Consider the following 15,070-nt stretch of genomic DNA (forward strand, 5'->3'; position numbering starts at 1 on the left):
CAATCTGGCTGCTCGCCCAAAGTAAGCCAGTTCTGAACCTTTTTCCCTAGCCGAGCCCACTCAGTACCCTGGACTGGCCCCACACTGGCCCATCCCCGTGGGTATTTCCCATGGGGCCCAGAATGAGCCTGGCCATCACTCTGCAGCCCGGCACCTCTTCTTCAGTGAGACCCAAGTGCCCGACCACTGCATCGCCCATTCCTGGGAGCTCCAGTCTCGTCCCCAATGCACAGGCGGTGGCTGGTCTGTTCTGTTGCCTGCCTGCACTCCGACACACCCTGACAAATGCGAGCGCTTCCTGGCGACACTGCTGAGCCCCCTGCTTCCCCCTCAGCCCCCCAGCCCAGAGGGAGCCACCTACATGTTGTTGGCCTCTCTCTCCACAGCCAGATTGGCGGACACAGTCGCCTGCTGCTTGGCAATGAAATCCATCCTCTGGCGGCAAGCATGGAGCTCCCTTCTACAAGTTGAAACCAGAGTTTATTTAGATCAGCATGTCCCTGAAATCCAGGGCTTTTGCTTCTGAACACTAGGACCAGAGTTCAGATCAATATTTCCCTGAAAACTGGTGCCTTCGCTGTCTGCTACCCTGCTCCACTAGCCCAGAAGACGGCAGTTGGACTAAGTGACCTCTCACCCGGCAGGGTTTCAAGATTTTTCTAGTACAATCCAGCACATAAGCAGGGCATTCCGCTGCTTTCTGGAAACCCTATCGGGTGAGCAGCTAGACAGGCGACATCAGCCTCCAGGGCCCCTGCCTTGTGCTGAGAATCCAGGAGCAGAGTTAACTTGGACCTGCACAGATGAAGGACACTGCAGAGTCCCACAGTGAGGGTCCCAGTGGGCCACACAGGGCACCCCTCCTTAGCACCCCAGCAGCGTTTGGGAGCCCTGGCGGGATCCTTCCATTGTGTGACTTTCACTGCAACTAAAGGCACAGACACAACTCAAATACTGACTCTAGAGGACATCCAGAGGACGAACCACAGCACAAGCGGCTTCATGACGGTAACGGGAAACATTCTCGGCTTTGTTAGGTGAAATAACAGTGCTGGGTTCAAGCAGAAGAATATTCGTTTTAGGAAACACTAAAGTATTTGGATGAATTACTTGTTTGTTTGAAATAGGGGCCTCGCCTGAGGTGCTGGGGCGGGTATGCTGTGCCAGGGGCTGACGAAGGGCCTCACATCGGCTAGACATGTGCTCTGCCACCGCGCCAGTGCTGGGCTGACACCAAAGCACTTCAGAGTCAAGTGTCATGAAACTTGCTTTCAAACAAACTCCCAATAAAAATCATAGGTGTAACACATACTTGTAGATGCAGTAAGGAAGAAAGGACAGGAGCTGGTTGTTCCCACAGTCTGTGAGTTTGAAGCTTCAAATCTTCACCGACATCAAGGAGTGGCGAGTGACCTGAGAGTTAGTGCTGGTGTGCCCACCACACCGTGACCAAGGTGGGGTGGAAAAGGGCGGGGCTGTCTGAGCTGACACAGCCTCCTAAGGGGCAGCTCTCCGCAGGATTTAAGCAGAGCGCCCAGAAGGTAGGAGAAGGTCTGGGCATCACGACCAAAGGGTGCTGCGCTGTGGAGGCTGCTCGTGCCTGGGGCTGGGGGGGCTCATCTCTGTTCTGTTTGGTTGGTTTAGCTTGGGAGACACACCTAGCGATGCTCAGGGGTTGCTTCCAGCACTGCTGGGGGAGCATGCAGTGCCAGGAATTGAAGCCAGGGCTCCAGCAAGCGCCATCTCCTGGTCCTCACCTCACTTTCTGAATAGAGAGGTCTTTCCTCCTGTGCAGCATATCCAGGGTGTTCAAGTCCTTCCTCAGCTGCAGCTCTTGACTCTCGGCCTGGACGTCTCTTTTCTTCAGCTCTTTCTCTGAACTTAACCAAGAGAGGACACCAGCTGCTCACTGTGTGGCAAACGTGCCCTGTAGTTTGCACAAGCCAGCTTCCCTAGCTGGGATGAAAGCTGCGGTGGGGGCAGAGCAGTTACCAGTAGTCTGCAGCAGTGTTCTCTGCAGCTTCTGGAGGAGAAGGTTCCTCCTCCAATTCTGAATGGTCCGGTGCATCTCTTTCTAGAAATAAGAGTTAGAAAACATTGGGGGCTGGAGAGATAGCACAGCGGGGAGGGTGTTTGCCTTGCACACGGCCGACCTAGGTTCTATTCCCAGCATCCCATAGGGTCCCCCGAGCACCGCCAGGGGTAATTCCTGAGTCAGAGGCAGGAGTAACCCCTGTGCATCGCCTGGTGTGACCCCAAAATTACAAAAAGAGTTAGTTAGAGGGGCCAGAGCGATAGCACAGCAGGTAGGGCGTTTGCCCTGCACTCGGCCAACCCGGGTTCGATCCCCCCGGCATCTCATATGGTCCCCCAAGCACTGCCAGGAGCAATTCCTGAGTGCAAAGCCAGGAGTAACCCCTGAGCATCGCTGGGTGTGACCCAAAAAGAATAAATAAATAAATAAATAAATAAATAAATAAATAAATAAATAAATAAATAAAAGAGTTAGAAAACAGAGAGCCATTCTGAACATACAAAAATGAGTTCAACAAGTAACAAGCCCTGACAAGCTCGAACTTCATGGTCAATGCTGGTGACAGCACTGAGGGCAAAGGTTCTCCAACAGTGCCACCTGGGACCTGGAGGGCCCTGGAGTTCTTCCAGAGTCTGCAAAATCAAGGCTATTCTCATAATAACACTAAAAGATGCTATTGGATTCTTTCATTTTCATTTGATGTGTGAAGTAGAGTTTTGCCCATGAAGTAGAGCCCATGTGGCAGATGCTTGCAACAGACTAAACCTAGGGTTAAAAGAGAATCCAGCATATCATTAAACCGTACTCTTCTTTTTTTTTTTTTTCTTCTGTTTTCTGACTTTAATTTTTTTCTGTTGTGTTCAAATTTATATTGGTTGTGGCAAAAAGATATTATGCAAATAATTCAAAAAATATATATAATTATAAAATGCTACTATCAACATACAGCAATGTTGTAATATTGATGAACATTCTTTTTTTTTTTTGGTACTCTCCTTTACTTTCTTTTTTTTTTTTTTTTACTGATGAATTTCACTTTATTTTCTCTTCACCTTGATTATGTTCCATATTTCAACACAAAACTCACTATTGTTGTGGGAGTTATATCCCCAAATAAGATAACCCTAATAAGGAGGCAATTGATAATTAGTTTTCCATTCAAAGATTGTATGTTTTCAGGTTTTAGAAAAGGTCGTGTGGCGTTAGCGGCCGCGCGGCTCGGATGTGTCCCAGTCCCGAATCCTGGAGCCGTGTTAGTTGCTGCTCAGTGTCGCCAGGGTTCCATCTGGAGAAGGTGTGCTGGCGGCACCTCCTCCTTCCGGCCCCCCGGTGTTGCTGGCCCCGATTCGGGTCCGGAGCATTGTCCGGGCCACGTTGCTCACCAGAATGCCTCTAAACCGTACTCTTCTTTATAGACATTAGGCTGGGGCTGGAGCAATAGTATAGCAGGTAAAACATTTGCCTTGCACACAGCCGACCCGGGTCCAATTCCCAGCATCCCATATGGTCCCCAGAGCACCGCCAGGAGTAATTCCTGAGTGCAGAACCAGGAGTAAGCCCTGTGCATCACCAAAAAGCAAATATATATATATATATATATATATATATGTGTGTGTGTGTGTGTGTGTGTGTATAAATTTATATATATATATATATATATATATAGAGAGAGAGAGAGAGAGAGAGAGAGGAGAGAGAAAGAGACTAGGCTTCCCTATCTATCTGCTTTTATTTTTAGTGGAGGTAGGGGCCACACCCAATACTGCTCAAGGCTTATTTCTTGTACTTAGGATCAGTTCTGGTGAGTGACCATATGGAGTACTGGGGATTGAACCCAAGTCAGCCATGAGCAAGGCTAGCTCCCTGCCCGCAGTGCTATCACTCTGGCCCTGCCTTTCCTTCTTCCTCTCCCCTTTCTCCCCTGCCCCCTTTTTTTCGTTGTTGTTGGTTTGGGGGCACACCCAGCTGTGCACCAGGCTCAGTCACTCCTTGCCATGCTCCCATCCATATGTGGTCAGGGACTGAACCTGGCTGGGCCACATCTTTCCCACTGCACAGTCTCTCTGACCCACTCATTTCTACCTTAAATGCATATACAGTTTCTGGGCGCAGTGGGAGGGATCTAGCCCAGGGCCTGACAGATGTGAGGCAGGTGCTCTTCTGTAAGCCAAATCACTGGCCCCCTCGGTTCAATTTTAGTACAACAAACATTGAAATACATAGCCTATAAAAGTCTAGAGTCTTCAATAAATTTTAATATTATAAAGGGATTATATGATTTAAGAAAGTTTGAGAACTACTATAGGATAACATTGGTTTGTTCTTTCTCCCTTGCCACAGGAAGCTTAGGTTTATTGGGTTACCCATCATAGTGCTCCCATTTGTAAAGAGGTTTATCTTTTCTTTTTTTTTTGCTTTTTGGGTCACATCCAGCAATGCTCAGGGGTTACTCCTGGCTCTGCACTCAGGAGTTACTCCTGGTGGTGCTCGGGGAACCATATGGGATGCTAGGAATCAAACCCAGAGCACAGGATTCTCCTCTGTGCTCTGCTTCCCCTATCTGTTAATCACCTATATCCCCAAATCAGGCCCTGTGACTTCTAAGATCAGATCCTTCTAAGGACGCTGGATTTTGTACATGTAAGTGAAATATTGCTTTTCTCTTTCCCTTATGTCCATTGCATAGTTTACTTTAGAGCAATGCCCTTTTTGTATAGACACAGGAAAACAGTTTATGCTATGCTTCTGTAACTTGGGAGTTAACTGACTCTGAATAGTATTTACTCCTGGGCACCTGTCATATTTACTCGACTTAAGCCTCAGTTGCCCTTAGTTCTTAGCACCCCAAAAGCAGGGTCCTAACGAAGGGACTGGATGGACCCAGGGCAAACTGTAAGCTACCCTGGCATCATAACAGGACAGGCCAAGCACCATAAAACTTAACAATAAGTTAAGAGCACGATCATGGACAAATTCTGTTATGATCCAAAGAGAAACAACTGATAAGGACCCTGCTGAGGTTAGGAAGGACTAATCTGGCCTGAGCACTGTAGTCTGGGATATATAGCGAGATGTTCTCAGGAGAACCATCCTATAAGCTTAATGTATCTCTTTACTGTGTCCATACAAAATGACTAGAAAGATTATTATGAAGAAAATCTAGGGTGATTGTTTTTGGACTAAGGAAAGGAGAAATATGCCCTTAGATAAAATTCTGCCCTTGAGGAGATCTCGCAGGAGGAGATCTTTGTTTTATAAGAGCTTCCCCAGAAGGAAGGGCTTTACATGTGTTGATTGTGCTATCTGACCTGGGTGGAATCACTACCTTCACCCTAGGAGGTTGGGCTATTGATTAAGACTGGGCACACAAAGTAGCACGGGGATAGCAGGAGATGGTAATGAGGAGCAATGTGAGACTGTCACCGTTGCTCAGGGAGACTGGAATAGGCCCTCGGGAAGAATGGAATAAATGGCAGAACGCAGATTGGAATAATCTGTAACTGATCACCAACTCGCTTGGCAGCCCTGTTCCTTCCTTCACGTGTCTGTTGGTGGCAGCTGCTGGCCGGGGTGGGGAAGAGGTTCAAGGCCACCAAATACATGTGGTGAGAGAGCCCATACACACATTTGTGAACACAGAAATTACTATCTTAGAGAATGGCTGTGACCTTTAGTAAAACAAAGCAAATGGAACTACTGGTTTTATCTTCACTCATGTTGAATCTCAGTGTGGTTGGAAAAGGATTCTAAAAGGAATCAATTCATAGACACAGGAGAACGGGAGAGGGAAGGTGGTGTGAGAGGAGGCTTAGCGTTTGGGTAGTGGCACCTGACTACTCACACCACACCCCAAAACACTCTGAGGTGGGGAGTGAAGGACCATCGAGCCTGGTATTTGCAGGAGGGTAGGGGCACATTAGGCTGCTCTCGGGTTCACTCGTCGTGAGTTGTCTGGGAGGGGGCGGGATATGAGGTACTGCGGATCAAAAACGAATCAGTCATGCGTAAGGCAAGTGCCTTGAAAATCTCTCTGGTCGCAGAACCTGGTATTCTGACTGGAATGTTCTCCTGGTGCCCAACATAGCTTAGAAAATTTTGGATCATCATTTTTTTTTAATCTAAAAGCTTCCAGGCAAAGAAAACAAAAATAGGTCATATTCAAAGGACTGGGATAAAAATGGCATCAGATTTTTAAATAGATGTTAGAAACTAAAGAACTATGGTCTGCCACTTTCAAATTTTTCTCTTTCAACTGAAAACAGAACAATTTAAGCTCCCTTACTGAGGAATAAAAATGAGCTGAAAAGATAAAGTCCCCCTAAAAAAAAAGGGAACTCAAGGACAACTGTGAAGCATGCCACTTTGTGCCCCTTGATGCCAGAAGGCTGCCCCCAGGGAAAGACCTTTATTACCATCTTCCACAAGAGTGTCATTGGCTAAAAGCCCCTCCTCGGGGGATGGGTTGGTATCCTCTTCCATGTTGGGAAGCAGAAATCACTGGAAAACAAGATGAACAAAATCAGAGGTTAAAATATCACAGGGCCTAGGGCTGGAGAGATAGTACAGAAGGTAGAACACTTGCCTTACATAGCATGTGGCTGACCTGGGTTTGATCCCCAGCATCCCATATGCTTCTCTGAGCACTTCCAGGAGTAATTCCTGAATGCAGAGCCAGGAGTAACCCCTGAGCATTGTTGGTGTGCCCTCCCCAGCAAAAAAAAAAAAAAAAATAACAGAATTTGAAAATCTTGAGGCTTAGAGTGACAGTACAGTGGATAGGGCATTTGCCTTACATGTGGTCAACCTGCATTCAATCCCAGGCATCCCATATAATCCTCTGAGTGCCACCAGAATTAAGTCCATAGCTCAGAGCCAGGAGTAACTCCTGAGCATCCTAAAAACTAAATTTCATAAGCACAATTTATCTTGTAAAAAGACATTAAGATGATAAGAGTGAAGTTGTAGCTAAGTGCTGAGCCTGTCACTCAAATTTAAGAAGGAGAGGGGCAAGACACAAAAAAGTATATATTCAACCCAAATACTGGTAAACCAATTGGCAGGGACAGAAGTCGGTGGTTTGAGTAGTGGTGAATGAGGCCAGAGAGAGAGGGCTTTAGAAAATTGTGGTGGAAAGACTTTATACCTGGTTTTTGGGTGGTTGTTACATGTTGGATAACTTTGATTTGTCCATGCTCCTCCCTCAGGGAGCTTAGGTTTATTGAGTTACTCCCACAACAGTGCCCCTGAGGCACACCAAATTCTATCAAGCACTAATAATTTTGCTTTTCCCTCTCCTTTATGTCACTTGCATGGTTTAGCAATGTCCTTTTTGTATAGACACAGAAGACAGTTCATACTATGCTTTGTAACATGGGAGTTAATTGACTCCAAAATAATATTCACTCCTGGGCATCCATATTTAAAATCATTATCAACCGTAACAGAATTAACATTGATTTAATAAAATCTAGTACCAATTTATAGTTATTTTCCCACAGATTCTCAAGAAAAATATTTTACAGTTGCTTGCTTGAATCAGGATCCATCAAGGATCCCCATATCACTTTTCCTCTCATTGTCTCTTTAGACCCTTTTAATTGAAAAGTCTCACAGCCCCACCCCCATGACATTCATTTATTAAGGAAACTGGGTCATTTACTCCATTTAATTTCTATTTCAATCTCCTTTAACTTTACACAGTGGGACTCTGTCATTTTCTCTTTAGAAGGAGGGTCTGTACTCATGAGTGATTTAGTTATGACTTTCCTCCTCTACTTCTGGTCAGGCTTGGGAACTGAATGAGTTCAGTGAGGCCCATGAAGTAAACCAGGGTGTATCTTGGGGTTCTCCTGCCTGGAAAAGTGTGAATGAAGATGAAATATTTTGTTCCTCAACTATACTGAAAAGGAGCCTCTGAGCTGATTCTAAGCCGACCCAGGTTCGATTCCTCTGTCCCTCTCCTCGGAGAGCCTGGCAAGCTCCCTGTGGTGTATTCAATATGCTAAAAACAGTAACAACAAGTCTCACCATGGAGATATTACTGGTGCCTGCTCGAGCAAATCGAGGAACAACAGGATGACCGTGCTATAGTGCTGTTCCTATGGAGAAGCCTGTGTTCTCTCTTTCTCTCTCTCAATTCCTTTCAATAAAACCTACTTTGCTTCCCCAATTGATAGGTAAAATGATACTTTCTTTAGACTGTATTATTTGAAAACTAAAAGTGAGGGGTCTAGAGAGAGAGTACAGTGGCTCCGTGCTTGCCTTGCAATTCCTGGCATCACATATAGTCCCTAAGCCCACCAGAACTCACCCCTGAGCACAGAGCTAGGAGGAAGCCCTGAGTAATGCTGGGTATGGCCCAAAAACAAAAACAATAAAACAGACTAAAAGTGAGGAGAAAAAGATAAAATTCTATTAACTCCCAGAATGGAATGATAGATACATGTAGTTCATATTACCACTCCAGACTTGTGTGAGTTTGAAATTTTCCACAATTTAGTCAATATAATTAAGTAAATGGAGAGATATACTTTCAACTACAGAGACTCATGAACCAACACCTCTATCACCACAATCCCAACAGGAGATGGAGTGGGGTGAAGGAGGAGAGGGAAGAATGTGAGCATCTCAGCAGTGGCCCAAACATGCTAGCTGAATGCCCACCCAATGGCACGCCTTGTGAATTAAAGACTGTAAGGTAGAAAGAAAAACTGCAATACTGAGAAGTGGAAGGAGGATCTTGACTTCAGGGCTTCTTAATACCAAAAACAGTAGACACATGGGGAACACAAACATTTAAAAATGTGTTTAGGGGCTGGAGCAACAGCACAGCGGGTAGGTGTTTGCCTTGCACGCGGCTGACTCGGGTTCGATTCCCAGCATCCCATATGGTCCCCCGAGCACCGCCAGGAGTAAGTCCTGAGTGCATGATCCAGGAGTAACCCCTGTGTATTGTCGGGTGTGACCCAAAAACAAAAAACAAACAAACAAATAAAAATGTGTTTAGGGCTGGAGCGATAGCACAGTGAGTACAGTGGGTAGGGCGTCTGCCTTGCATGCAGCTGACCTGGGTTCGATTCCCAGCATCCCATATGGTCCCCTGAGCACCACCAGGGGTGATTCCTGAGTGCAGAGCCAGGAATAACCCCTGTGTATAGCCAGGTGTGACCCAAAAACCAAAAAAAAAAAAAAAAAAAAAAAAAGAGCTCCAAAGTAGAAGATAAAAGCAATAAGCCACCCAGAAGACTGACCGTTAAGAGCACATTGCTGGTATTCAGGAAACACTGGAGACAGTACACAGTTTAAGGTGCTAGCCTTGCCTGTGGCTGACTCCTGAGTACTGGCATGGGTCATTCCTGAGCAGAGGCAGGAATAGCCTCTGAGCATCACCAGGTGTGGCCTTGGTATCAAAAATAAGTCCAACAGCCAAATGGCAAAACTCTGAAAGACACTTGGCAGTAAAGGACATTTAAGTGTCCAGTAAAGGGAGCTGCTACATGTTCAGTATCTCCCAGATCATACCTCTTTTCCTGGCACTATTAATACTTTTCCCTTCAAATTCTTAACAGAGTCCTAGTTTAGGAAAATTACTTTTTTGGTAATACAACTCAGCTCCTTTGCATTTAGAAAATACAAATGAACGTGGCTGGAGCAATAGCACCAGGTAGGGTGTTTGCCTTGCATGCGGCTGACCTGGGTTCGATACCCAGCATCCCATATGGTCCCCTGAGCACCGCCAGGAGTAATTCCTGTGCATAGCTGGGTGTAACCCAAAAAGAAAAAAAAATACAAAAACCAAAATGGCATATTATCATAGAGTCATCAAACACAAGTCATATTTGGAAAAACATTAAATGCCTCATAAGAACAGCGGCCCCAAGCCTACAGGCAGAGCGCAGTCTGCACTCATGGTATTTGAATGAGTTGTGGAAACTGTGTGGAGCCAGGCCCTGGGAAACTCAAGATCTGTGACCTCTGTATTTCTGCAATGACAAGTTCAACAAACCCAGAGGTTCCATACAGATTCACTTTCTCACAGCCTAGAGGTCAAAGGACTGAATGTCTCCCTGTGCGTAAATCAGGTGAGCTGCAATGGCTCTCTCTATAGTCTCCAGAGGGAGAATCCATTTTCTTGCCTTTTCCAGTGTCAGGGATGATTTTTTTTTTTCAGTAACATACTTCTTGGTGCTAGGGGGCTACTCTCCGTTAAATGCTCGTGGGACTATGTAACGCCACTTCTGAGGATCAAGCCGGGGTCTCCTCTGTGCGACTCACACATCCTAAGCTACCGACCTTCCAGTGCCCGTAGATCATCCACATTGCCTGCAGCAACATCAGGTAGAACTTTCAAGCTGTTGTCTTTGGGGTTTTCTCTTCTGCCCCCCTTGTGGTGGTAATAGCACATTGGACAAACCAGGATAATCTTCCCATCTCAGAGACAGATGATTAACAGCCTTAATCCCATCTGTATCCTCCTTATTTTCCCCACTGCCATATAACCTATCGTGTCCGCAGATTCCAAGAATTAGGACATGGACATCACTGAGGAACATTATTCTACCACACCCTCTGATTCTACAATTCCTCTCCTTACCAGGTACCCTAAGGGAAATTCTTACATGTTCTGAGTTTCCTGGGATGCCATAAAAAAAAAAAAAGCACAAAATGTGTATCTCAGAAGAACGAAAATGCATTCTCGGGGCTGGAGCGATAGCACAGCGGGTAGGGCGTTTGCCTTGCACTCGGCCAACCCGGGTTCAAATCCCAGCATCCCATATGGTCCTCTGAGCACGGCCAGGGGTGATTCCTGAGTGCAGAGCCAGGAGTAACCCCTGTGCATCGCCAGGTGTGACCCCCCCAAAAAATGCATTCTCTCACGGTTGAAAGACCAGAAATCTGAAAGCAAGGTTGTGACAAGCAGCAAGCTCCCTCTAAAGTACTAGGGAATGATTTATTCCAGGTTTTTCTCCCAGTTTCTGATTGTTCTCTGACTCGTGGTAAATACAACCCTAATAATACAACATAATGTTCTTTGTATGTGTCTATGTCCAACTTTCTCCTTTTTTTAAAAGACACCTGTCATATTGGATAAGGGCCCTCTTAACTAATTAATTTCTCCAGTGAGTGACCCTATTTCCAAATGAGGTCACATTCTGAGATGGTGTGAATTATTTCAAAATACAATTATTTTTGAGGATATAATTCGGCTCAACACACAAAAATGTCAGGAGACATACTAGGCCCTCCCTCACAGAGCAGCGGCCACTCTGGATACAATCCCCAGGGCCATCAGCAAAGAGCCATGATCTACACTATGCAATCCTATGGGGTCATGCAGACGAAAAGATAAACTGCAGCTTCCAGAGTGCAGAAGTATCTCATCACTGACGGGGAAGGAAAGGATCATTGTTAGTGCTCTTCCTCTCCCCACTCCCTGTACTTTCAAAGGTTTCCCAGCCAGACAGAAAAGGCAGACTATGCATGAGGTGTATGGTGGGCTGTCCCAAGGTGGGGGGGTGTAGGATAAGGTCTCCAGGCCCAAGAGGGATGAGCTTGGTGTCCACTGTGGCAGCCATGTGCACAGAAGCCTGGGAGGGAAGAGGACATCACATGGTTTCAAAATACCCAGTACAACACTCAGTAATTATAAAGGGAAAGTCACTTCCCTGCAGGGAGGCAGTGGACTCCACCTTGATCAATAACCAAAGTGCTCATCATGGATAAAGTGACAAGCGGCAGCCACTTGACAGGACAGAAGCAGCAGGTCAGAAGGCATCAGTTCTGTGAATTTCCCCGGTTGGAAGTAGGAAAGGGAAGTCAAGCAAGAGCAAGCACCAGTGGAAGAGTTTGCTACAGAGTAATCAATCAGCCTGAAAACTCTAGAGCAGTCAGCGTAGAAAGTCCAGAAATACTGAGAATGTTCTAGACTACACAACACAGTAAGAACGCAGCATGCTGTGTGATCCTGGACTGGACCCTTTTGTTTTGACAACTTTGTGGCATCAAGTGATGACCGTCCACGCCCCTCTCCTCACTGGCAGTCTGCAGTTAGGGTAGAGAAAGTCTTCATGTGGAGGAAATGCCCTGTAAAGCATTTCAAGGTGATAGAGCATGGTGTCGCAACTCACATAGCTCCCAGGAAGTAATCCAGTATATTTGGTGATAAATCCGAAACTTTTAAAAATCTGAGTTGGGCGGAGGGGGGCGGTGCTGTACCCAGCTGTGCTCAGGGCTGACTCCCGGTCTACGCTCAGGGATCACTCCTGGTGTGGCTCAGGAGACATACATGTGGTGCTGGGGGGTGAACCTGGGTGGCCAGGAGCAAGGCAAGTGCCTTCCCTGCGTGCCATCTCTCAGGCCCGGTAACTTTTATATAAATCTGGCGTTGTTCCAAAAGTTAAAAGAATACAGAGCATTTTTCCACTTACACAAAATTCAAAAACAGTGAAGATGCACTGGGTTGCTTAAGTGATAACTACAGCCCTGAGACACAAGCGCCGGGAGAGGGTCTGCCTGACGCGAGCACGAGACGGGTGAGGTGGGTTTTTTATTTTAGCTTTTTGGGTCACACCCGGCGATGCTCAGGGGTCACTCCTGGCTCTGCACTCAGGAATCACCCCTGGCGGTGCTGGGGGACCGTAGGGGATGCTGGGATCGAACCCGCGCCCGCCGCGTGCCAGGCCGGCCCCTCCCCGCCGCGCTGCGGCTCCAGCCCCGGGTGGGTGAGTTCTGAGGTGCCCGCGCGGGAGCAGGCCCCTCCCCGCTCACCTGACGGGGCGGCGCGGGTCCGAGAGGCGGGAGGGCGCCCCCCACTCCCTCTCGGGCGCGCGGGCGCCGGGCCCAGCCGGACGGTGCGTGCGCGCGAGACGCGGCGACGGGCGCGGGCGGCCCCCAAAGGCCGGCGGCGGGGAGAGGCGGAGCCGCAGACGCCCCCGCGGCCCCTGAGGCGCCCCACGACTCCTCAGGGGGGCCCCTCCGGGGGTCGCGTGGCCACAGAACTTCCACTCGACCCCAGTTAGTCCTCACGGTGACCCTTCAGGGTCCTCGGCCCTCAGCCCTCACGGGGACCCCCGGGGGACAAGCGACCCTCACCGCGGTCCCTCCGACGCCGGGCGTTGGCCCGTCCCCCGTCGCTAGGCGGCGCGCGGTCTCCCGGGGAACCGGCCGCGGCCCGAGGGACGGACGCGGCCCCGCCCCCCGCGGGAGGGGCCGCCCGCCGCGCAGGCGCAGTGCAAGAGCGGGGGTGCGGGCGGGCGCGCGCGCGCGCGCGTGCCTCTGTGTATGTGAGTCTATGAGTGTGTCTGTATGTGTTGGTGGGGGTGTGTCTGTGTGTGTGTCTCTGCGGGATGTGTTCTGTGTGTCTGTGGGGGATGCGTCTGTGTGTGTCTGTGTGTCTGTGTGTTGTGGGATCCGCGCAGGCACAGTGCAGGAGCAGGTGTGTGTGTCTCTGTGGGAGTATATCTGTGTTTCAGTGTGTTTGTGTGGGGTGTGTGTGTGCCTGTGTGCCTGTGTGTGTGTCTGTGTGTCTGTGGTGTGTGTGTTTGTGTCTGTGTGGTGAGATCCGCGCAGGCTCAGTACAGGAGCGTGTGTGTGTCTGTGTGTATTGGTGGGGGGGGTGTCTGTGTGTGTGTGGGTGTGTCAGTGTGTGTGTCTGTAGGGGGGGTTTGTGTGTGTCTGTGTGTGTGTGTGTGTCTGTAGGGGGGGGTCTGTGTGTGTCTGTGGGTGTGTGTGTGTGTCTGTAGGGTTGAGATCCGCGCAGGCGCAGTGTGGAGTCCGGCGCTCTTGGCGCGGGCTGAAAGCCGGGTCAGTGGCGGGGAGGCGCCCGGGAGGCCTAGCTGTGTGCGGAGCCCAGGCCGCCGCGTTGTGTGCAGGAGTCTGTCTCATGGGGCGGCATCGCAGAGACGCCCAGTGCGCACGTCACCCGCGTCCTGCGTGATGGGCCTGGGCAGGTCTGAGCCGCCGCTTCGCCAGGTGCAGTCCCACCCGCGACCCAGGCTGGACCCGCCGCAGCCTCGTGGGTCGTGGAGCACGGTGGCTGGAGCGGGCCTGGCCGCCGCGGGAAGGAGGGACGGGAGGACACGCGGAGGCCCCGGACACGGGCAGAGAGTGGGCACCAGACACTGGGTTCCGGTCCCTTGTCTGCGATTCATAGTGTGGTGGGACCTTGAGGCCGGGCATAGGGGCAGGTGCAGGGACTTGAGGCACCATCAAGGGGGCTTTGTTCAGTGTGGGAGGATGAGAAGGTTCTAGAAACGATTGGTGGTGACAACTGCACGATAGTGTGGATGTTATCCAACTGCACATGCTAAAACGGTTAAAAAGGGGTCAGGGAACAGCACGAAGGGCTGGCGTTAATGTTTTGCACATGGGAGCTTTTGGTTCAGTCCTTGGCACCCATGGTTCCCTTGCGCTACTTGGAGTAACCACAAACAACACCAAGAAGATTAAAATGGCAACTTTCCTTGTATCTTTTGCTGGTACAGCTTAAGCAACATGGAAAATTCCAACCATGCATGGCCACATCTTGCCTGTTCAGTAGCCCTGTGCAGCTCTGGCTGCAACATCTGGGCTCAGCTCCAGCCTAAAGCCAGCCACCAAGCCCAGCGGCAATGAGCACTCTTAGTACCCGGGTTCTGTCCCCCTAAAGAGGCCACAGTTTCTTAGAAAAACGAATGACACCAGATCAGAGAAAACATACCAGAGAGTTCTGGACCGCCATAACCTCAGAAAGCAAGCGGATGATCAAAGCGCCTGGCATTGCACCGGCCGGTGCACATGCCAGCTTGGAGGGGCTCTTCCTATTTAAGGTACCAGAGCTAGTATCAGCGAGAGTGAAGCGCACAATGCAACCCGCGCTTTCATGTCGGAAATAAAACCCTGCAGGGTAGCTGGACACTTACTATTTTGAGAGCAGGGCCAGCAACAGTCCCGCCCACAGGAGCTGTGCATTTTCCTGTGAGGCTTCAGCTAGTTGCCAGCCTCTAGCAGCCGGGACCATAGAAGAGTGTTGCACCTTTCCCTGTGGGTCCTGGCCAT

General features: G+C 49.1%; 1 protein-coding gene across 1 annotated transcript in view; it reads right to left on the minus strand.

Annotated features, from left to right (window-relative positions):
* Positions 1–13,220, minus strand: part of CFAP74 (cilia and flagella associated protein 74) — a 54,410-nt gene extending 41,190 nt beyond the window's left edge. Inside the window, exons 1-5 of the mRNA XM_055137766.1 lie at positions 12,803–13,220; positions 6,448–6,532; positions 1,993–2,074; positions 1,758–1,880; positions 362–460 (exon numbers count right to left, since the gene is read on the minus strand). Of these exons, the coding sequence (XP_054993741.1) occupies positions 362–460; positions 1,758–1,880; positions 1,993–2,074; positions 6,448–6,514 (371 nt within the window). The 5' untranslated portion in view covers positions 6,515–6,532; positions 12,803–13,220. The remainder of the gene's footprint in view (positions 1–361; positions 461–1,757; positions 1,881–1,992; positions 2,075–6,447; positions 6,533–12,802) is intronic.
* Between the last annotated feature and the right edge of the window lie 1,850 nt (positions 13,221–15,070).

This window comes from Sorex araneus, chromosome 5 (genome assembly GCF_027595985.1).
Source record: "Sorex araneus isolate mSorAra2 chromosome 5, mSorAra2.pri, whole genome shotgun sequence".
In the NCBI taxonomy this organism is placed as follows: domain Eukaryota; kingdom Metazoa; phylum Chordata; class Mammalia; order Eulipotyphla; family Soricidae; genus Sorex; species Sorex araneus.